Source organism: Cucurbita pepo, chromosome 1, assembly GCF_057944985.1.
Source record: "Cucurbita pepo subsp. pepo isolate OVF chromosome 1, ASM5794498v1, whole genome shotgun sequence".
In the NCBI taxonomy this organism is placed as follows: domain Eukaryota; kingdom Viridiplantae; phylum Streptophyta; class Magnoliopsida; order Cucurbitales; family Cucurbitaceae; genus Cucurbita; species Cucurbita pepo.
Window position 1 is genome coordinate 2,864,425 of NC_141798.1, and position 20,636 is coordinate 2,885,060.

At 38.8% G+C, this 20,636-nt stretch overlaps 5 protein-coding genes, 1 long non-coding RNA gene and 1 pseudogene across 10 annotated transcripts; 2 read left to right on the plus strand and 5 right to left on the minus strand.

Moving 5' to 3' along the window:
* The first annotated feature begins 1,358 nt into the window (after positions 1-1,358).
* Positions 1,359-2,942, plus strand: LOC111811727 (serine/threonine-protein kinase WAG1 pseudogene; annotated as a pseudogene).
* Positions 2,943-2,957: 15 nt separating this feature from the next.
* On the minus strand, positions 2,958-3,864 carry LOC111788029 (putative glutathione S-transferase). Its single transcript, XM_087123843.1, has 2 exons — positions 3,472-3,864; positions 2,958-3,390 (listed from the first exon to the last, which is right to left on the minus strand). The coding sequence occupies exons 1-2, from the start codon at positions 3,799-3,801 to the stop codon at positions 3,046-3,048; spliced, it is 675 nt and encodes a 224-aa protein (XP_086979969.1). The 5' UTR covers positions 3,802-3,864; the 3' UTR covers positions 2,958-3,045.
* A 302-nt stretch (positions 3,865-4,166) lies between these two features.
* On the plus strand, positions 4,167-6,639 carry LOC111788061 (uncharacterized). Its single transcript, XR_002814097.2, has 3 exons — positions 4,167-4,346; positions 4,431-4,561; positions 6,359-6,639. It is a non-coding gene; the product is annotated as an uncharacterized LOC111788061 (long non-coding RNA).
* On the minus strand, positions 4,621-5,544 carry LOC111788019 (putative glutathione S-transferase). Its single transcript, XM_023668156.2, has 2 exons — positions 5,117-5,544; positions 4,621-5,046 (listed from the first exon to the last, which is right to left on the minus strand). Exons 1-2 carry the CDS (start codon positions 5,429-5,431, stop codon positions 4,702-4,704), a joined length of 660 nt encoding a protein of 219 aa, XP_023523924.2. The 5' UTR covers positions 5,432-5,544; the 3' UTR covers positions 4,621-4,701.
* On the minus strand, positions 5,943-6,742 carry LOC111788045 (glutathione S-transferase 3-like). The gene is made up of 2 exons (XM_087123860.1): positions 6,413-6,742; positions 5,943-6,326 (listed from the first exon to the last, which is right to left on the minus strand). Exons 1-2 carry the CDS (start codon positions 6,725-6,727, stop codon positions 5,982-5,984), a joined length of 660 nt encoding a protein of 219 aa, XP_086979986.1. The 5' UTR covers positions 6,728-6,742; the 3' UTR covers positions 5,943-5,981.
* Positions 6,743-7,306: 564 nt separating this feature from the next.
* LOC111788054 (putative glutathione S-transferase) lies at positions 7,307-8,423 on the minus strand. Its single transcript, XM_023668201.2, has 2 exons — positions 7,980-8,423; positions 7,307-7,902 (listed from the first exon to the last, which is right to left on the minus strand). Exons 1-2 carry the CDS (start codon positions 8,292-8,294, stop codon positions 7,558-7,560), a joined length of 660 nt encoding a protein of 219 aa, XP_023523969.2. The 5' UTR covers positions 8,295-8,423; the 3' UTR covers positions 7,307-7,557.
* A 1,503-nt stretch (positions 8,424-9,926) lies between these two features.
* LOC111787999 (ubiquitin carboxyl-terminal hydrolase 25) lies at positions 9,927-20,381 on the minus strand. 5 transcript variants are annotated; one of them, XM_023668130.2, is made up of 8 exons: positions 20,008-20,378; positions 19,433-19,898; positions 19,235-19,310; positions 19,024-19,116; positions 15,790-15,939; positions 14,996-15,708; positions 14,455-14,583; positions 9,927-10,848 (listed from the first exon to the last, which is right to left on the minus strand). In XM_023668130.2, exons 1-8 carry the CDS (start codon positions 20,186-20,188, stop codon positions 10,743-10,745), a joined length of 1,914 nt encoding a protein of 637 aa, XP_023523898.2. In that variant the 5' UTR covers positions 20,189-20,378; the 3' UTR covers positions 9,927-10,742. The 5 variants fall into 5 exon arrangements, with proteins under 5 accessions (XP_023523898.2, XP_023523905.2, XP_086979954.1 ...); XM_023668137.2 differs by having other exon boundaries at positions 14,996-15,768; positions 15,853-15,939; positions 20,008-20,376; XM_087123826.1 differs by lacking the exon at positions 9,927-10,848 and adding an exon at positions 11,117-11,237 and having other exon boundaries at positions 20,008-20,381.
* Between the last annotated feature and the right edge of the window lie 255 nt (positions 20,382-20,636).

Genomic DNA, 20,636 nt, shown 5'->3' on the forward strand with positions numbered 1-20,636 from the left:
TTTATTTTAAAGTTTTAATGTGTATTTTCAAAACGCTTTATTTTAATTCGTAAACGTTTATGGACAAATATTTCTTGTTTTTTGTTTTTTATATTTAAAATATATGACTCGGTCGAGGCGCATACAAGATGTTTTGGTCCCGGGTGTTTTCAAATGTGCTCTAAAGATATAGTCAAAGTATACCTAACGTGCTCAAATCTTCGATGTCTTTTAACGATCATATAACATGAGGAGAAGTCTTGTTTGTCGTGATACATTTATTTTTAAAAATATATAATTTAATCTTAATTTACTAAATACTATGGTTACGGAATTATTTAAAATTAGAAAAATACAATAACATAAGGACCTTTGAAAAACAAAATAAAATTAAAAAAAAAAATTGTGAAAGGTTATAAGTAATTAAAATAAATAATTGAATTATAGAAGTGAAGGTAAAAGGCGACAATGTAGGGCCGGTGTTGACCACGTGGCAGACAGCATCCTGCTCATTTCCACGTGGGCCCCTATCAAGTAGTTGTGTTGGCCCATCACATGGACCCATTACTTGCTTTCTATTTTCATCCGATTTTATTTATTTATTTATATATTTGAAACTTTATTTTAATTTCCAACTAAGATTCAAACACTAGATTTTTCTTTTTATTATTACTCACAAATAATTCAAATTTATTTAATTTAATGATTTTTATATTGAAAATATTAACTTATATGAATAATAAAAATAAATAAACAGGCTTGCGAATTAAATGGAAGCTGTTATTGTTTGAAAAACGCCTAATCTTATCTTGAAGAAAATAATAATAATTTAAGAAAAAATATTAAAATAATTATTTGAATTTATTTTATTTTATTTTATTTTAAGGAAATAAATATTTTTTTAATTTAATTGTTTAGTATGTTTGGATATGGTTGAGTCTGGTCGAGGTTATTTGTTGCACCTCAAATCAAATAGATAATTGTTCTCATTTATATACCTAGAATTATTTTAAATCTAAATCAGTGTAAGATTTTGTTCTCACTCTCAACCAGACCTTTTTTTTTCAAAGAACGCATCGATCCAATTGGAGAGTCATGTCGTATTCAAACGAATCAATCGAAATTAAAGATGGAGACGTTGATTTTTCATTTATGCGAGACATGAAATTGAAAATCATACTTGGTTGAATGTTAGGAGTAATAGTTAGTCAACATTAGATTATATAATGGAACGTTGGATGATAAAAGTCTCACGTCTGCTGATTTAGGGAATGATCATGCGTTTATAATCAAGGAATATTCTCTCCATTGGTGTGGTGTGAGAGAAGCTCAAAGCAAAGCTATGAGAGTTTATTGTTAAAGTGTGCAATAAAATAGTCTCCGTCTCGTTTCTCTCTCCGTTTCCAATTGGGTCAACCAAACAGGTTGTTTAATGGCGTCAGAGACCCCACGCCTTCCACTCGTCTTTCTGTGTCCCCTCCCTCAGCGATATATAAAACTGAAACAGCCCCTTCTCCAGAATCTAAACCCATCACCAATGGAGGACGATTCAGATCTCGACTTCAGCTTCACCAGCACCATCTCCACCTCCACCGCCCGCAGCAGCATCGCTCGGAGCAGCTTAACTCTCAGCTTTAATGAATCCCGCGGCTCCTCCACCCTTAACCTCCGTCCCCACCGCCACTCCGACCCACACTGGTCCGCCATCAAAGCTGCTACTACTCTTTCCTCCGATGGCCACCTCCACCTCCGCCACCTGAAACTCATCAAACACCTCGGCACTGGCAACCTCGGCCGGGTTTTCCTCTGCCATTTGAGAGACAACGATCACGCCAATTTCGCTCTTAAGGTCGTTGACAGAGACGCTTTAAGTAACAAGAAGCTTTTGCAGGTTCAAACGGAATCCGAGATTCTGGCTTTGCTCGACAACCCTTTTCTCCCTACTCTCTACGCGCGTCTCGACGTCTCTCACTACACGTGCCTCCTTATTGACTATTGCCCAGCCGGTGACCTCCACTCTCTCCTCCGCAAACAGCCTGGAAACCGCCTCTCCGTTTCGGCGGCGAGATTCTTCGTCGCTGAGGTTCTGGTGGCGCTTGAGTATCTTCACGCGCTTGGGATTGTGTACCGGGATCTCAAGCCTGAGAACGTTCTTTTGCGTGAGGATGGCCACGTCATGCTCACTGATTTCGATTTGTGCTTTAAGTCTGACGTTGTCCCCACTTTTCACACGTCGACACAGCGGGGACCACAGGGTACTGCCTCCTGCTTTGGGATGAGAACCGCGGCGGAGGAGATTGTCGGGGAGTTCGTGGCGGAGCCGACGACGGCCTTTTCCAAGTCATGTGTAGGAACTCATGAGTATTTGGCGCCTGAGTTGATAACCGGCGGTGGTCACGGAAACGCCGTCGACTGGTGGGCGTTTGGGGTGTTCATTTACGAGCTGCTACACGGAACGACGCCGTTTAAGGGAGTGAACAAGGAGGGTACGCTTAGAAACATAGCGTCGACAGAAGGGGTGAAGTTCAGGGCGGCGATGGAGGAAGAGGAAGGTATAGCAGAGGCGAGGGATCTGATAGAGAGACTACTGGTGAAAGATCCGGCGAGACGGTTGGGATCCGAGAAAGGGGCGACGGAGATCAAACGGCATCCATTCTTCAACGGTATAAAATGGGCGTTAATCCGGATGTATCGACCGCCGGAGGTGTACGGATTGATGAGAAAAGCCAGATCACACGTGAGCCACGTGCGTGACGTCAACCACCGCACACGGCGTCGGGGCTGGTGGAACTGGAGAAAGCTCAGTAACTATATAATTAAAAACGGAAATTCCAGTAATACCAATACCAATTCCAATACCAATCATTACAGATTTAACGCCAAAAATAAAATGGCTTAAAAATGGGAAAAAATTCAATACTTTTGTTTCATTTTTGTATATTTATACCCAAAAGAAAAAATAATATTATTAATTTCCGTACAGAATTCAAATAATTTAAACATAAAAATGACCATATGGGTACATATTTTATTGAGAGCGAATAATTAAAAATTAGAAGAATACAATTAATGACGTTTTATAATGTCCAAAACGACGTCGTAAACCTCCTGTTGAGTAGGCATAGTTTTGGCGACAGTGTCTCTGAGGCAGCACCTGTTAGCCCATTCCAAGATCTTAGGACACTCAGCTTCCAAGTCCAAATTTCCAAGCAATTTGAAGGCAAGAAACATGGTGTAAAATGGAATGAGCGAGAGATCTATAAACCCAAATGATTGGCCTCCAAAATAGGGCTTGTCTCCAAGCTCTTCCTCCAGCTGCTTGAAGCTCCCCAGCAGCTCCTTCATTGCCGCTTCCTTCTCCTCCTCTGTCAGATCCTTTTTGTTCCACAGCTTCCCTCCATTTGGGTAAATCTAGTGTTTGCAACAGCTTTCTTTTCATAAGAACCCATAACAGCAAAATCAAAGATAAAGAGGAGAGCTTGGTGATGATACCTTCTTGTCCACATAGTCAGCCCAAAATCTAGCGTGGGATCTGTCGTAAGGATGAGAAGGAAGCAAATTAGCATAGCCTGCCTCACTGCTCCATGTCTCGTCGATGTATTCAAGGATTATGATAGACTCGAGAATGGGGTTGCCTTTGTGAATCAAAACAGGGATTTGCTTGTGTACAGGGTTCATCTCCAGAAGCAGAGGAGTTTTGTTACTCAAATCTTCCTGTTTTGTCTCGAAGGTTAGCCCCTTCTCTGCCAAAGCCACCCTCACCCTCGTGGCAAAAGGGCTAGCCCGTAAGTCCAACAAAACCAGCTCTTGTGATGAACTCATTGTGCAACAATGGAGGGTGTTGAAGCTGTTTTGGGAGGGATGAGGGCTTTATAGAAGAAATATCAATGGAGAACTTTGTTGAATGTGACACGTTTTGATATTGGTTGGTTGGATGGATTATTCAAGTTTGAAGTTTAGTTGGATTGAAAATAAGTAGGATCTTTCACCTCCACTGTCGTCATTGCATACGTGGAAGAGATTAGGTGACATCCCTTTGTGACCTTTCATCCTTCTTGTTTTCTTGTTTTCCAACATAATATCCAGCTCTCAACAAAATTAAAATTAAAATAAAGCACGTGAATCATGAACATTCCTTCCCAATAACTACTCTTGAGGTCTACAGAGCTCTGGAACACCCTTTTGCCTTCTTTCTTTAATTGATGCTCAATTATTTTTAATGGAGCTCTCGAACAAAATACACCATTTCGCCGTTTTAAGTTACCTATTTTGCCGGCGACGTGTTGGACACAGACTCTGCGGCGGTCCGCTCACCATTCGGGCTCGGCTCCTAACGTGTTCAAGGGAGTTTTCCGTTGACGTTGGAGGTGAGAGTCGTGGGTTTCTCAGAACTTTAGCCTTCCATAACTTCCCCAAACCTTAACGAAACACTGCGATTTTGGTGTCTACAGGATGGGCTTGAAGGGATCTACCGTATCCGTGAAGGAGACGAGCTCTGTAGAGGCGTGTAACCACGCCAATCGGGTGGAGGAAAGGGAAACCGAAGCGGCGGCCACAACATACGCCAAGTGAGAACAAGACGGTAAAACATTTCAGAACTTGTTTTTTTTTATTGAAGTAAAGATATGAACATGAACATAATTTAACAGATCAAAATACCCCAAATTTATTTCAGCATACAAAGTACATTAGAGATAGTCCACACATGGTTTGTTTGTTTGTTCATTCAAGGCCATACTTCTTCTTCATTAGAAGCACAAAGTCACAGATCTTGAAGGGGTCAGGCAGGGAGTTGGAAACGCTCTCATTTTGCAAGCATCGCTTAGCCCATCCCATTATCTTGGAGCACTCAGCCTCAACGCTGAAGTTCCCAATGCTCTCGTAGCTGTAAAACCAGGTGTAGTATCCAATCAAAACAATGTCCACAAACCCCACATTCTCGCCTCCAAAGTAAGCCTTCTCCCCAAGAACTTCCTCCAGCTTCTTCAAGCTTCCCATGAACTCCTTCTTCCCTTCTTCACGTTCCTCTCCCTTGCTCGCCCAGATCTTCCTCCCACTATCAAACACCTGCATTTTTGTTTATCAATGTCAAACACCATGAACAAAAGGAACTTAACTTTCATTAATTCACCCGAACCTTCTTGTCGATGAAATCCACCCAAAACCTGGCTTGAGCCCTCTCGTATGGATCAGATGGTAACAGAGGAGCTCTGTTCTTCCACGTTTCATCGATGTACTGAACGATAATGGATGATTCGCAGATGGGTTTTCCGTTATGAACAAGAACAGGGATTTTCTTGTGGATTGGGTTCATTTCCAGAAGCAGAGGGCTCTTGTTTCTAAGATCTTGTTCTACGTATTCGTACGCCACGCCCTTCATGGCCAGGGCTACTTTGACTCGCATCCCGAACATGCTGGGCCAGAAATCCAAGAGCTTCACTTCCTCTGCCATTGTTGCCAAATGGGGAAGATGAAACTCAAAGGGAGAGCGCCGCTTTAGGGCTATGGGTTTTGAGGGATTGAGAGTGAGTTTGAGAGTGGACCCATTTTGTAGAAAGTGGGACAAAATGGAATAGTGGAGAGAGAAGAGAAAGGACAAAAGGGGAAAGGAAGCGGTGAAAACAGAGTCCATTTCTGCAACTTCCAAATGTTATGGACCATTCAACATGGTGTGGACTCATTGTTTTGAGGAAGGATCACGTGGGAGTCTGGTTTAGTATTTTAAGTAGACACTATCAAACTATTGGGGAGATTAGTGATTTCTATGGAGGGTCAGTTCATCGTGTTCTTGATACTGGAAAGGTACTCAAGAATCTATTAAAAACAGAACTTATAGATTAATTTAACTTTTTAATGCTAACCATAGGGCTGGCCATGCCATTTATTCAATGACTTACTACACTGCATCAAAGTGGGAGAAGATATCAAAACCCCAACCACAAACACTAAAAATTTCATCCATTTTGATCCGCACCAAGTCCTTCCTGACTGAAGCAGTTTGGTTAGTCAAGGCCAAGTGCTTTCCTGACTTGAAGCAAGAAGTGATAGACTTTGATGGGGTCAGGCAGGGAGCTTGAAACGCTCTCCTTTTGCAGGCATCTCTTCACCCAAGCCATGATCTTGGGACACTCAGCTTCAATGCTGAAATTCCCAATGGTTTCATAGCTATAAAACCAAGATGAGAATCCAATCAAGGCAATGTCTATGAACCCCAAACACTCTCCTCCAAAGTAGGCCCTCTCCCCAAGAACTTCTTCCACTTGCTTCAAAATGGCTATCACCTCCCTCTTGCCTGTCTCCTGCTCTTCTCCCTTGCTCATGTATATCTTCCTTGTTTCAATGTAAAGCTGCACATTTTGATAATACATTCATTGCTTAGGAATATCGATGAAAACATTAAGGCCTATCAGGTAAAGGGTTTTGAGAATGGCACCTTCTTGTCGATGAAATCCACCCAGAACCTGGCTTCAGCCATCTCGTAAGGATCAGACGGCAACAGAGGAGGATTCTCCTTCGATACTTCATCGATGTACTGAATGATAATGGAAGATTCAGTGATGGGTTTTCCATTATGAACAAAAACAGGTACCTTTTTGTGAATTGGATTCATCTCCAGAAGCAAAGGGGTCTTGTTTTTCAGATCTTGTTCCACATATTCGTAGGCCACGCCCTTCTCGGCCAGGGCGATTCTTACTCGCATCCCGAACATGCCGCCCCAAAAGTCCAACAGTTTCACTTCCTCCGCCATTGTTGCCAAATTGAGATTTTGATTGAGAGAGCGCCCATTTTATATTTGGGGTGCAAGCTTCTACCACTTTCTTTCATCAACAATTTGGTGGACTCTCATTTTTCCTACTCTTTTCCTTTTTTAACAACACTCACTACTTCTGATTTCCTATCATGTTTACATTACATTAGCATAAAAACAAGAAAAATAGAGAATAGAAAGGAAAATTTAAAGGTGAGGGGCATTTTAGTAAATTTACATTTTTTAGTTTATCTAAAAGTAAAATGTAAATGAGAGGACGATATTTCTTAAAATACTCGAGTCACCTGGTACCCTTACAAGTAAGGTGACCTTCCGTAAATTACTCAATCCACGAACTACCCTTACTTAGGTACGGTATCCTCGTTTACCTTTATAGCCTTATAGCCCTGAAGCCAAATAATGTTATTTCCTTTGTTTTATTAAAGTTGGAGCTATGAATGTGATTGTCGTTCCTTTATGCTTATTGTTTTTCAAAAAATTTTGTAAACCCATTTTCTAAAATCATGGTAGAGATTTATAACTAAGAATCGATTATTTTTTTAGTTCAACATGGACATGTATTCAAACCTTCAACTTTAAAGGAAGGGGTGTTGTTACATAGTAATGATCTACACTCGAGACTCTTGTCTAGAACCGAAAGCCCCGCAGTCGTTTATTCAATGACTCGCAACATTGCTATTATTCAAAACACACCCATCAAAGTATGCAAATCACAATCCTTTTTTTAGCCTCCAAACATATAGTAAGAAAACGCCAAACACAAACACTACAACTAACAACCAACAAGCGAAAAGGGTGCAGATTTTTGGTTAGTCAAGGCCAAGGGCTTTCATAATTTCAAGCACAAAGGGATACACTTTCATGGGGTCAGGCAGGGACTTTGAAACACTCTCCTTCTGCAAGCATCTCTTCACCCAAGCCATGATCTTGGGACACTCTGCCTCGATGCTGAACTTCCCAATGGTCTCATAGCTATAAAACCAAGATGAGAATCCAATCAAACCAATGTCTACGAACCCCAAACACTCTCCTCCAAAGAAAGCCTTCTCCCCAAGAACTTCCTCCAGTTGCTTCAAAATTGCAATCATCCCCCTCTTCCCTGCCTCCTGCTCCTCTCCCTTGCTCCCCCATGTCTTCCTCGTTTCATCATAAAGCTGCACATTTTCATAACACTTTCATTGCTTAGGAATGTCATTAAGGCCTATCAGGTAAAGGGTTTTTAGAATGTCACCTTCCTGTCGATGAAATCCACCCAAAACCTGGCTTGAGCCCTCTCGTATGGATCAGACGGTAACAGAGGAGCTCTGTCCTTCCAGGTTTCATCGATGTACTGAACGATAATGGAAGATTCGGAGATGGGTTTTCCATTATGAACAAGAACAGGGATTTTCTTGTGAATTGGGTTCATCTGCACAAGCAAAGGGCTCTTGTTTCTCAGATCTTCTTCCACGTATTCGTACGCCACGCCCTTCTCAGCCAGAGCTATTCTAACTCGCATCCCAAACATGCTGGGCCAGAAATCCAACAGCTTCACTTCATTCGCCATTTTTGTCAAATTGGGAACAAACACCAAAATGGAAATGGAGAAGAGATTGAATTTGAGGTTGAGAGTGGACCCATTTTATAGCAAATTTGGGAGTGAGAGGCTAAATTACTGAAGGGAAAATGAAAGGAGAAGAAAATGAGTTCTTTGGAGTGAAAAAAATCATATCGAGTATGGGGTCTTACTATAAATTTTGTGTGGGCACCCTTTTAAAAATGCACAAATGGTTTAATTATACTAAATTTAGAAAAAGAAGCTGATCAGATTAGAATCCTATCTTTCTTCTTACTCAAAGAAAATTGTTCCATTTGTGGTACAACCAATCTATTACTTTATTTGGCTATCTAGTAGTGATCAACTTACTTGTGTTCCATTTGTGGTTCAACCACTCCTATTCAATATTAACTTGACGTATTCAAGCTATTAACTTGACGTATTCAAGCGTACGTAAAGAACTAAAATATGTCGGCGTATAGCGTCCTTTGGCGTGGTCCTCTATAGGCCCTTAGATGATGCTAAAACTCTTACCAACCTCAAGTATCTTATCATCTTTGATTGGTCATAGCCAATCCATCCATTATTTTACTCTAAAGATCTATTTTCAATTCATCAACATCAATTTATGATTTTTTTTTTCTAATTTCAAATGAATTTAAGAATCATTCTATAAATTATACTTTTGAATTATATCAAGATAACTTTTACTAAGCAAAGCAAATTTATTTTGGAACTTAAACTTGTATTCATCCTCCTTGAGAGCTCAACGTCTTTGCTAGTACACCGCCCGATGTCTGATTCATACGATTTGTAAGAGCCAATTTATCAAGAATGCTTCATTCCACAATCCAAACCTACTACTAGCAATTATTATCTACTCTAGCGTGTTATGTATCACCATTTTCTACTAGTAAAAGATTTTCACACTTTATAAGAAATGTTTCGTTATCTCTACAACTAACGTGGGATCTCACATAAACCAACAAAAAAAAAAAAAAAAATCATTTTATACTAATATAGTAGTTAACTACCTTTAAAAATTTTCAAATATATCAAAATTGAAAGTTATCCATTGTTGTTAAATATTTTGAAGTTCAGTCAATTATTAAGCTATATATTATAACCAATCTTCCCATCCATGTCCTAATCAAACGTGGGTCCCACGGAAATAATGACGACGTCACTGCTTACCCGTAATAAATTTAATGCTTCATCGAGGGTGGAAAAGTCTTCGGGGTGCTGGAGCGACTACTTCTGCAATAAATTCCACAAAATCTAGGAGTGAAACAAATATACTTTCACAAATTTACATAAAAATGTTGGAGATACCAAAATAATTTTGTGAATTTTGTGACAATATTATCAAACCATACCCATTTATGAAACTTTAGCGAATCACCGAAACTAAAATCTAACTTTCAAAATTATAGGAACTATCCATAACCAATATTGTATTCGTTTGGTTATCACGAGCTCTCAGATGATTTTTAAAAAAATAAACGGCTCACATACATATATAAATACAATGAACAAATACATATACATACCTACTCAGACAACATGTTATAGAGTAATTTGGAGAAAAGAATAGAAGCATCAACCTCGTTGTATCAAATAATATCTTCAAGGCACGTCAAATTCAGACTTGCAAAATATTGAGTTTGCCACAGAACTCTGCATTAGCTCCACTACGGATGTATCAAAATTCACAGTAAAGTGAGAAGGCATTAAAAAAAAACCGAAAGAGATACATGGCAGTCAAACTGAGAATTAACAAATACCATCAAACCCTTTCTAAGCAGTGCCGCTCGAAATATTTCCAACTGTAGGGGGTGCAGCAGCAAGGGCAAATGGTGTCATTTTATCGCGCTGAGTCAGGTACAAGAATCAAATGTGGGGTGAAATAGATTGCTCAAAAACAGACTTACATGGTAAAATAAATTCTAACTCAATGAAACCATAGATATGTATTTCTCCCGTAGTCTGCCTATACCTTTTTTTTTTTTTTTTTTTTTTTTTTTTTTTTTTTTTTAATGATTGTAAACCAAAACTCCTACCAAAAAGGATATTATACAAAATCGAATAGAATTCCTGAACTTTCTTCTCTGCCATGACTGCTGCCAGTTGTGCAGCATCGCGGTATAAAGAAATTTCAATCATGCGCATTGGTGATCCCAGTTCTTCACAAGATTAATGGTAAATCCGCGGCAGGGGATTGAGGGCATTAAAGGACTAATTCCCAGCGATGCTAATGCTTGCTTGAACTGGACATATTCTTCTTATATCGCCACCAGGACATTCCATTCCCGTCAAAGGGGCCAGTTACAACAGAATGAATTTTGTTATATAGATTGTGACGGCATCTCTTAGTATATATGGATCTACATCAAGAACCTGCATAAGGTTTGTTTCTCAGCACAGCTACCGCATTCAAAGAGAAGAGACCCTTCCAGGTTACTTTTCTTGACTAAATACTTGAAGCTTTTTTATAAGGTCCTCTTTTAGAGCTTCTGGTATCCGTGAAATAAACTTTTGCTTGGCATCTGCAATCAGCAATTTCCTGCATTGTATGTGAGTTCACGTGTAAATTACAATATATAAAGACGGGGAATTAAGAAAAGCTCCATGGTGAGTGGCTTTCATGCATATGATTGAAGTAAATGCAAAAAGAATAAAACACCCACCAAGAAGTTTGTGTTGAAGTTCTAACCATTCTATTATACCCAAAATACCAAGTCGAGGAGAGTATGTTTCATTTAGGTTCTGAAAAAAAAAAAAAAATTTAAAAATCTTGGAGCACTCTCATGATAATGGCTCTAAGAAAGTTCCAACATTTTTTTTTTTTTTAATTTTGAGGTAAAACCATTCTATCTTGGAGTTTGTTGGAGCTCAGGTGTTGTATCGCCCTTCCCGCCTCTTCTTCAGCGAAAGAAACCTCGACGGAGGCAGCTTGTTGTTGATCAATAGGACTCCAGTCAAGATCACGAGGAAATTCAAAGAGGGCATCGTCCTTTTGTATACAAGGACATGTAAAAAGACACAATTTTTGAGATAATTTCATCTTTGTTTTCTAAACTTCTGCCTTGTGTCGATAGATTTCTATAATGGTACTCTTTCCTTTCTTTGTAGCCATGATATGATGGAAAATTTTGGAGTTTATGTCACCTTCCTCTAGCCATCGTCTTTAACGTTTGTCTCCAAGATTGTTCTTACTTACTAAGTTCAGCTTTCATGAGCTATTGTGTGTGTGTGTATGTGTATGTTGAACTGGTGTAATAGAGCCAGTTTCCTCCTTGTTCCATTTCTTTAAGACTTCTTTTAGTCTTATAAATTTTGTTGATGAAACCGTGCCCCGTGCATCCACAAAGGGGCATATTCTTCCACCAATATTCCACCATAGTAAAAAATTCGGAATGGTTCAGCCACATTCTCAAAGCGGAAAGGCAAGGGGCCCCATTAGCAACCCATGGAAAGTAGAGTGGGATAATGATCATGTAGATCTATTCCGTCTTTGCACACAAATGTTACTAAATTTTCCAAGTAGGCTTTCTGTTGCTAGAAATCTGTCGATGAGTGTCAGGTGGGTGGAGATATATTGTTTGACCAAGTATAGAGACAATTATCGAGGGGAAGGTCAATGAACTCAACTTCTCTTATGAAATTGTTTCAGTGCCTCGTGTCTCTGGTGACTTTTCCATTGAACTTTTCATGTCCCCACCGAGAGATATTGAAATCACCAACAAAAAGCCAATTCTCTGTGTACAGGCAATATAGGTATGGTAATTCCTGCCAAAAGATAGGTTTTTCTTGATATCTATAAGGGTCAAAGATCACTATTTAGCAGGTTTTTCTTGATATATATAAGGGTCAAAGATCCCTATTTGGCAGGTTTTTCTTGATATCTATAAGGGTCAAAGATCCCTATTATCCAAAAAGTGTAACTATCGGCCAATGTAATATGTGTGGTTAAGGTGTATAGGTCTTTGGTGATTTCGAAACTGATCAAAGTTATAGGTTATTCCACATAATCAAGATCCCCCCTCCCCCTCGATGTTCCTGAGGCATCCAAAGTTGACCAACCAATAAGTCCAGCACTCCAAAGGGGGTTTAACCATCCAATGATCAACAAAATTCAATTTTGTTTCTTGAAGAATTACCATATTTTTTCACGAGAGCTCTCCTTTGCGAATCTCCCAAGTCTTTAACATTCCAAAAGATAATAATCACAAAAGATATTAGCCACCCAATTGTGACTTACTCGATTTCTCATAATTGATGTTTAAAAGGAGGCCAACAATCTCTCTAGTCAATTTACTCTATTTCTTGGCGGTAGTGGGCTTCTTTTTCACAGACAGAATAACCATGATGCACATGTGGTGTTCTTTTAGCCATGGTGCCAAGATTTGGAGGACCATTGTTCTTTCATTCTGCTTTTCCCGAAAAAGAGTGTCAAGCTCTATGTCCGCAAGGATAATCTCTGGCGATGGGAGAGAGAGCTTGGGCATACCTGCTGTAGGAGATGGTGGGGCTGTTGAGAGAGATTGAGGGCTAGAGGCATATTCATCATCAATTCTTTTTGGTGAGAGCCGACAGTGGAGAACTTTGTTCCTAGGATGAGGAAGGTTCTTTGGTTCTTTATGATGATAGCATGTTCTTATAGTGGTGTTGTCACAACTTGTGGATTAGGGATAAGAAGTGGTATAATATATGGGATTTGGAGATTGGTGAAATGCGGGGTGAGGGGCTGTTGGCCCCTGGTTTATGTGGGGAAACTATGAGTTTATGGGGCATGGCCAATGGGGAGGGTGCGGGAGTTGGTTTTGATTGGGGGTTGACCTCATTTTGTAGGAGTTGGCTTTGAAAGTAGGGGTAATACATGGTAGATGGGAGTGGTCTTGACCTTTTTAGGGCTTTGTGGTATGGCAACAGTCTCTGTCATGTGTAAATTTAGTGTTGAGTCATATTGTAATTGAGAAGCCCCTTTGGGTAATGTTTCTCAGTGGTTTGACCAATGGTATGGTCCAAGAATGCCTCCTCAAATATCTGTAATAACTTCGGTATCCTCTACTGTACATTTCCTTTACGTGCTTGTTCGGTGCCTTGGAAACCAGTCATAACATCAACAAATAATTCTCCATTGAAGCAAGGGTCTATATTGAGACTTCTGCTAGTATGGAACCCCATGAGTTTTTCTTAATACAAATGGTGGCTTCGATCAGGTCCACACACACGCGATGAAGTTTTTTTAACGATCTCAATAAAACCTTCATAGGCATCTCTTATGTGTTTCAATGTTTCAATGTCTCAATGATTGAGAGGTAGATTTTTAATTTTAATCTATCCTCCATGCGAGGGAACCACTTGGTTGCTTAGGTGTTTCTTATCAGATCATTGTTCTATTTTCACTGCATAGTTTCCCACTTTTGGACTGTCTTTTTTGTAACAAATTAATAAGACATGCTTCTTTGTCATGCAACGGATGATCTGACTTGTTTTCCTTGTAAGGGCTTAGTTGGCAGAAATTATTGAGCATAGATTGTATGCTCCTGTTCCTTTGGGATTTCTTTAGAGAAGTTGGTACAATTCAAGACTAGATTTTTGTTAAGGTTCTGTGTTTTGTAGGTCTTTTATTTTTCTTTTTCTTTTGAGATGATATTCAGACTAGACTTTTTTATTAAGGTCTATGTTTTGTAAGTCTTTTATTTTTCTTTTTCTATGGAGATGATATTCCCTCTTTACTTCCTGTTTGATCATTTCCTTTCCTTTCTTTTTGCCTTCTTTCTGTTCAAAACAGAAGTTTGTATCGTTTAAACATGTTTGTATCTTGTTCCAAAAAAGAGTGTCCAACACGCACCCAACAAGTGTTGGAGTGTCCAACTCTGACATGTTGTCCAAGGTGAAGCGCTCATGCTTTGTAGACTAAAAATAAAAGAAGTTCCCTTCTAAATTTATAGTCACTGATACAGATTATCAAGAAGGATTTCACAATCCAGGTTTGGAAAATTCCCAATATGCTAGTACACATCACAAGTTTTAGAACAGAATGGGTCAGCAAAAAACAATGACCGAGTTTCTGAACGTGAGCATTAATTTAAAATAATAACTAATCAAAGCAACCAAGTAGACTTGAATTATAAAGTTATCTGTAGTAAAAAGTAATACGTACTTTAAATCGTTACTGCTTGGAGTGCTCCCCATTTCTCGTAAACACAATCTCTTCCTTGAACGCATGCAACTGAAGACCTCCTTTGACCAACCGCATGTTCTTAAAACTGAGAAAGTTTCTCTCTTGAGACTGAATATAGATATAAAAGGTGTCAGAGACCAGAAGTAACTTGATAAAAGTGTAGTATAAAACAGAAAACTGCAGCAGGACCTATTTGGCGACCACACTGTGTGAATCTAAACTAATATACACAAAGGGGTTGGCCAACGCTGCATCACATATATAACTTGTTTTAAGTGGTCGATAGTAACAACTAAGTGAATCTAAACCTTAACAAATAAGATCAATAGTTTTTTTATTATGGAAACCCAACTACACATGGTTTCCTGTTTGGCGACCACACTGTGTGTATGGGTCAACAAGTCAAATCTAGTCAGGACAGAAGAAGATTCCCATTCATCTTAATCTACCAAAAATCATAAAATGAATCTATTAGACTATTGAAATCGATAGGGAAATATTTTAAAGGAAATTAACTTACTCTTCTGTCAGTTCTTCAACTCTTTTCCGAGATAGAGCATCCTGTTGAAACAAGATACAGAGGTCTGATTTTCTTTTTGCCATTTTGATCTCAGAGGAGCAGTTGACTGCATTATCCACTTTATCATGACCAGACCCATTTCCTGCAGTGAACTTGTTATTCATAGGATTACCATCACACTGATCGTATTTATCTTCTTTCATTGCCACACTCTCGCCATTACCATTACCATTCATTAACACAGATTTACGTTCCCTCTCAGTGACATCATCAGCAACTTCATTACTTTTCTTGCTATTTCCATTCCCAAGAAAAGATTTATGTCTCACACCATTTTCCAAATGCAACGAGTTTACATTTTCTTTCTCGTTCTCCTTGATGGATTGATCCTTCTCAAGAACTATCTTCCCATTAATGGTGGAAGGAGCTCGTACAGAATTAGAATGTCCATTCATATAAGATTTTCCTCGCTGACTGAAAGTTGGTTTTTCTACCTTAGATAGACTTGAAAGTTCTTTCCGAGAAGATTGCTCAACATGGGATTTTGTCTGTGCTGTTTTAGTTACCGCAGAAGGTTTTGAGATTTTGGATGCTTCAATGCCATTACCTTCATGAGATTTTACACCATTTGAACCAAGAGCTGCGTTTGCAGTTACTGGCCTTTGGTTCGTACGAGAGAAAAAGAGAATATACACCTTCTCTGACAAGACCTCCTGCAGAGTTGAAACTGTAACAAATGAGTCGTTGCAGCAATACCACCTACCCGATGCATCCTGCTAAAAATTACAGAAAACCTTGTAAGGATCTGATCTTGTCTTAAATTTAGTAGGCTTTATATGAATATGGTCCACATAGACCTTGATATATGCATAATAGTGCCCAGATTCTGCAGAAAGGCCTGAATGCACTATGGTACCAAAGAGCTTGTACTCTGGACGTGGATCCTGCAACATGATTTAATAAATGAATAAATATCAAAAAAGAGAATTATAAAAAGCCTCCCCTAAAACAGAGACTACTAAATGGGAATTGCAACCTGTAGCATGAATGAAGCATGCAAAGAGAAATAAAGCAAGCATTTAAGGACATACAGCAAAAAAAAAATTAATGATATCACAGTAGAAGACAGATGTACAAAGATACATATAGTTTACATGCCAATCAAAGCTGTAAAAGACAGAAGTTATGGCCTTCTAGATTCAAACTCTTTTCATTTATGTATATATATACATGTTCGATCTTTAAAAGGCTAAAGGCGCCCTCAAGGCTTTTCAGCTTAAAGGGGCAAAGGGTGAGCCTTGAGACAGAATGAGGGTTTTTTAATTAATAACATTATGCAAATCCTAAATTTGTATGATCAAGTATGGCTAAACATAATAGTTATATAAAAGTATAAAAAGATCACCCTTGTCAATTGCCACTTGAACAAAAGTTCTAAAAGGATATCTTTAACATGGATAAGATCAACTAATTCTTTAACTTTTTTCCTTAAATGTTTTTTAAGCCTAGTAGTATTTCTTCAAATTGTTAGAACTCAAACCTTTATATCTTTTTTATGCATAGGGCAAATTAATACTATTTTTCTAATCACTACACAAAGCTAGAGACTCTAAGCCTCTTATGGTCTAAAGAAAGCATAAAACTTGAGGCTAAGAGTTAGAGTCTTGTCTCGAGGTGAGGCTCAAGGCATAATCCTTTTAAAACATTGTACGTTTTCAACTGACTAACAAGAACATTGAACCAAACTATGAGGATTCCTTCTTCCTCTAGCCATGGCTAATCAAATTATTCCTTATATTCGACCTCCGGTAATGTTGAGCATGAGTTAAAATTGCTTCCATTTACTTTTTGTATTCCCTACACTCTAGTTTGTATTCTTAGAAACTTTGTTGGATAATGAGTTGTGTCAAAGTGTCAATTGACTCGATGTTTATATTTTTAGTGAAGTAATATTGGTTTTATTGCTAAAATTTACATGTTTTGGCTATTAAAAAGTATTAAATACATTTATATAAACATATATTCTAAAAGAAAAGTATCGAGTGTCCTGCTTTTCTAAAAACTGACATACCATTGTGTTACACCATCTTCATATCTATGTCCTTTGTTAATATCAGTATTTCTTAGTTACAAATATGCCAACACGTACAGTCCTATTTTGGATTACACTTGCCTTATTAATACCCCCACGGAACAGGATTCCATAAGAACATGCCAACCTTTCCTTAAGTTTTTTGCTCCCAAATAATCTTTGGGATATTGGTCACAAATACTGATCTTGAAATGGGCAAATGAGAAAATAATTATTTGCTACTAAATTTCTTCCCCAACACAGCAGACGCTGACACACTAAAAGGGTAGCAAGTTCCACACCCTTTTATCCCTTTGGTCCATTCCCTAAATTGCCTTCAATAGAGCTATCACGTCTTCAATAAACTGCTCCAAGAGATCTTTTGCAAAATTTGATTAGAATCAAATTTTAATTGACCATTTCTGAAATCTAAGTCCCACACTCCTTGTTATTCACTCCAGCAATTTCATACAGCAAAATTTTTCAAATGATTCCTCAGTATAGACTAAATAGCACATAGGTTCTTTAAAGGCTAGAGTGCTGTCTAAATGATAGTCCTAGAATCTTCGATCTTGTATAACTCTCATCTCCAATTTTTTTGGCCTCAACATAAAAGGAAATTTAAGCAGAAGTTGACCTACCTAAAAGAAACAAGCAAACACAATATGTTGTATTGCTCATGCAAAGACCAATTCCAAATAAAAGTACGATGATATTGCAAGAGTCATGGTGAAACCTTCGTTTTCATAGATTACTTTACAAGTGTATTGTTTCTTTCCCTGTATGCAACAAGTCTTTTCAAATCACTTTCCAATAAATAAATTGTTTTGTTACAGAACTAAGACATTCAACAAGTCTGTTAAATTTTAGGGTCCCTTATGGAGGATTTGATAGAAGAAATTAAACAATGATCCATGGTTTGATATAACCAATCACCCACAAGCAGATGGCCATAGTGAGGTCACTAATTGCATTTCAGGAAGGCTGAGTTGGTGCATGAGGATCCGTACTGAGGATTCCCACACTTAGAAGTTGGGGCTTAGAAGATATCTTTTTGACAGAGATCTTGAGGTGAGCTGCCTTCACGGATATATTGGACTTAATTTAAAGAGGTCAAGCTCGTGATAAATTGTTTGGAATTTGGATCCAGGGGGTGGCTTCTCTGCTAAATCTACCTTCTTCCACTTGGCTAGCTCAAAGGCCAGACTAAAGTACCCTGTGGCAAAGAAAATTTTGGTTTTAAAATGCCTAATAAAGTGAAATTCCTTCTTTGGTTTTATTTAACAGAAGTTTGAACACTGCCAACATTGCCGATAAACTTCAACAGAAATTCCACCAATGGTTCATTTCCCCCTCAGTCTGCTGCTTGTGCAAAATAATGAAGACACGCTCATATCACATTTCTCTCCATTGTCTGGTTGCTAGAATGAGCTGGGCTTATCTGCAGACTGTAGAAAGAGTTTGAGTTGGAATTCTGTCTCTCTGAGAAGGTGGACAGTCTCCCTGAATCGTTTGGAGGGGCTTGTTTTAAAGACATAGCTAGGGTGCTGTGGAGCAGGCATACACGCCTTTGTGGTTGTTATGGAGGAAAAGAAACAGCAGGATTTATGAAGATGAGGAAGTCATTATGGGTTACTATTGACGCAACTTACAGCATACATCTTCATGGTGGTGCGCACCAACCACTGAACATTCTTTTGTAATTGCAGTTTGTTAGCCATTATCATCAATTGGAGAGTTGTTTTGAGGTTAGTTTTCAGGGAGGGGGTATCCTCTACCCCAGTCCTTAGGCTGTTCTCTCTATTTTTTTTCTTTTTTCTTTTTTTGTCCACAAAAGTTATGTTGTTTCTTATCAACATATATATATATAGCGCAAGAAAAATTTTCAACTAATAACAAACAAGACAATCAGCTGCTTTGATTGATTCGGATGGGGAATCTGATGTTAGACACGTACCTGACTTCCTTTGCACATAAAATTTGAAAGTTGTAAACTCTCCTCATACGCAATGGCCTTGTCAATCTTACCACCAAATATGCCTTCAAATCTCTGCCAAACCCATCCAAGAACAACCCTTTACATGAAAGCAGCAACACTACGAACTGAACAAACAACAATGAATTGAACAGGGGAAAGAAACAAGAAACCAAAGGTTAGGACAGAAAACCTTCAATTGGACGACAAGAGTATTCGGTGCTTGAAGTATAGACATCTGCTTCCTCGCCACCACCAACTTCTTACAACTACAAAGGAAATATAATCTCCACAAGTCAGACCCGAGCAAAAGAAAATTCCAAAACCAGAGGAGAAAGACGATAGATATATATATATATATATATATATATAGGACATAATAAAAGCTTACTTGTCACACTTGTACTTATTACTGCCATCTAAAACTTCCAGTTGAAAGAACTTCTGCAATGCCTCTTTAAGAGAACTACTATGCAAAACATCAAGACTAATATCCATTATCTCATCAACCTTATTGGAGTCGTTTCCACAAGATAAACACTTCACCTGGCTCTGCAAGGCACCCCCGAATATCTCCTTCACCACCGTGGAGCTTCCACTCGCACCTCCGCCAGTTCGACGCAGCTTCTTCAAGCGGAGGCAGGTGTTGTGGCAAGCATCGATGACATAACGAAGGAACTCGTGGGCGTCCTCCTGGCGGCCCAAGCGAAAGTGCTCGGCGAAGATCCTGAGACAGTTCTGGATCTTGAGAGGCGAGTCCAAGGTGAGATCCAAGCTCAAAGACCTCACTATACGCCTTTCCAGAATACAAAACGGACATTCACGCTTTCTCTCCGCGTTGGAGGAAGCAGAATCGCCTGAAACGAAAAAAAAAAAAACGAAGCGCACAAACACAGACACAGGACAATAATTAGGGCTGAAAACGGAATCAAATTGAAAGGAAAAAAAACGAAGGAAAATTCATACATAGAGAAGAGTGCTGGTTTCGAAGGCAGAAATTGGCAAGGGGAGGGGTGTAAGTGAGGCACTGAAGGACGCTGTTGAGGTAGCAGGTATTGCCTAGGTTTCTGAGACCGAGAGGGGGGCCATTTCGCCGCTTCTGACTCAGTAAACTCGGTTGCCAACTCATTTGCAATTGCAAGGCCATTAACGACCTTCTTCTTCCTGGCTAGGTTTGTGCAGAGCATTAGAAGCCGCCGGACCTCTACTCCCCGAGTGTCGCCGCCGGCACCAACACCAACGAAATCGCATAGCTCTTTTCTTCTTTTCCCTCCCTTTGTTCTTCTACCGCCTTTTCCCCCCTTTCCCTCCAACCCAAATAAAAGAGGACAAATCGTTGAAATTAGTTCGTCTTACCTTATGCGGTTTATTCATTTATTTTATTTTTATTTTTTTTAACAATCATATTACTCCTCTTTAAAAAATTATATTTATAATATTGCAAAAATAAATAAATAAATAAATAAAATTATTTATTTACATAAATTTAAACTTTTAATTATCTCACACATATTTAACTTTATAAGCTAAGAGATTTAATATTGAGTTAAATTCACGTTATCAAATAAAATTAAAATTACTACTAACCATATTGT

Bases quoted from the DNA above. Each gene is read 5' to 3' on its own strand.
- LOC111788029 (XM_087123843.1), bottom strand. From the start codon at position 3,801: ATGAGTTCATCACAAGAGCTGGTTTTGTTGGACTTACGGGCTAGCCCT. The intron at 3,391-3,471 runs GTATCATCACCA...TGCAAACACTAG, and splicing joins CTGACTATGTGGACAAGAAG to ATTTACCCAAATGGAGGGAA.
- LOC111788019 (XM_023668156.2), bottom strand. From the start codon at position 5,431: ATGGCAGAGGAAGTGAAGCTCTTGGATTTCTGGCCCAGCATGTTCGGG. The intron at 5,047-5,116 runs GTTCGGGTGAAT...ACAAAAATGCAG, and splicing joins TGGATTTCATCGACAAGAAG to GTGTTTGATAGTGGGAGGAA.
- LOC111788045 (XM_087123860.1), bottom strand. From the start codon at position 6,727: ATGGCGGAGGAAGTGAAACTGTTGGACTTTTGGGGCGGCATGTTCGGG. The intron at 6,327-6,412 runs GTGCCATTCTCA...CAAAATGTGCAG, and splicing joins TGGATTTCATCGACAAGAAG to CTTTACATTGAAACAAGGAA.
- LOC111788054 (XM_023668201.2), bottom strand. From the start codon at position 8,294: ATGGCGAATGAAGTGAAGCTGTTGGATTTCTGGCCCAGCATGTTTGGG. The intron at 7,903-7,979 runs GTGACATTCTAA...GAAAATGTGCAG, and splicing joins TGGATTTCATCGACAGGAAG to CTTTATGATGAAACGAGGAA.
- LOC111787999 (XM_023668130.2), bottom strand. From the start codon at position 20,188: ATGGCCTTGCAATTGCAAATGAGTTGGCAACCGAGTTTACTGAGTCAG. The intron at 15,940-19,023 runs GTACGTGTCTAA...ATCATGTTGCAG, and splicing joins TTATGTGCAAAGGAAGTCAG to GATCCACGTCCAGAGTACAA. The intron at 10,849-14,454 runs GTACGTATTACT...CATACAATGCAG, and splicing joins CCAAGCAGTAACGATTTAAA to GAAATTGCTGATTGCAGATG.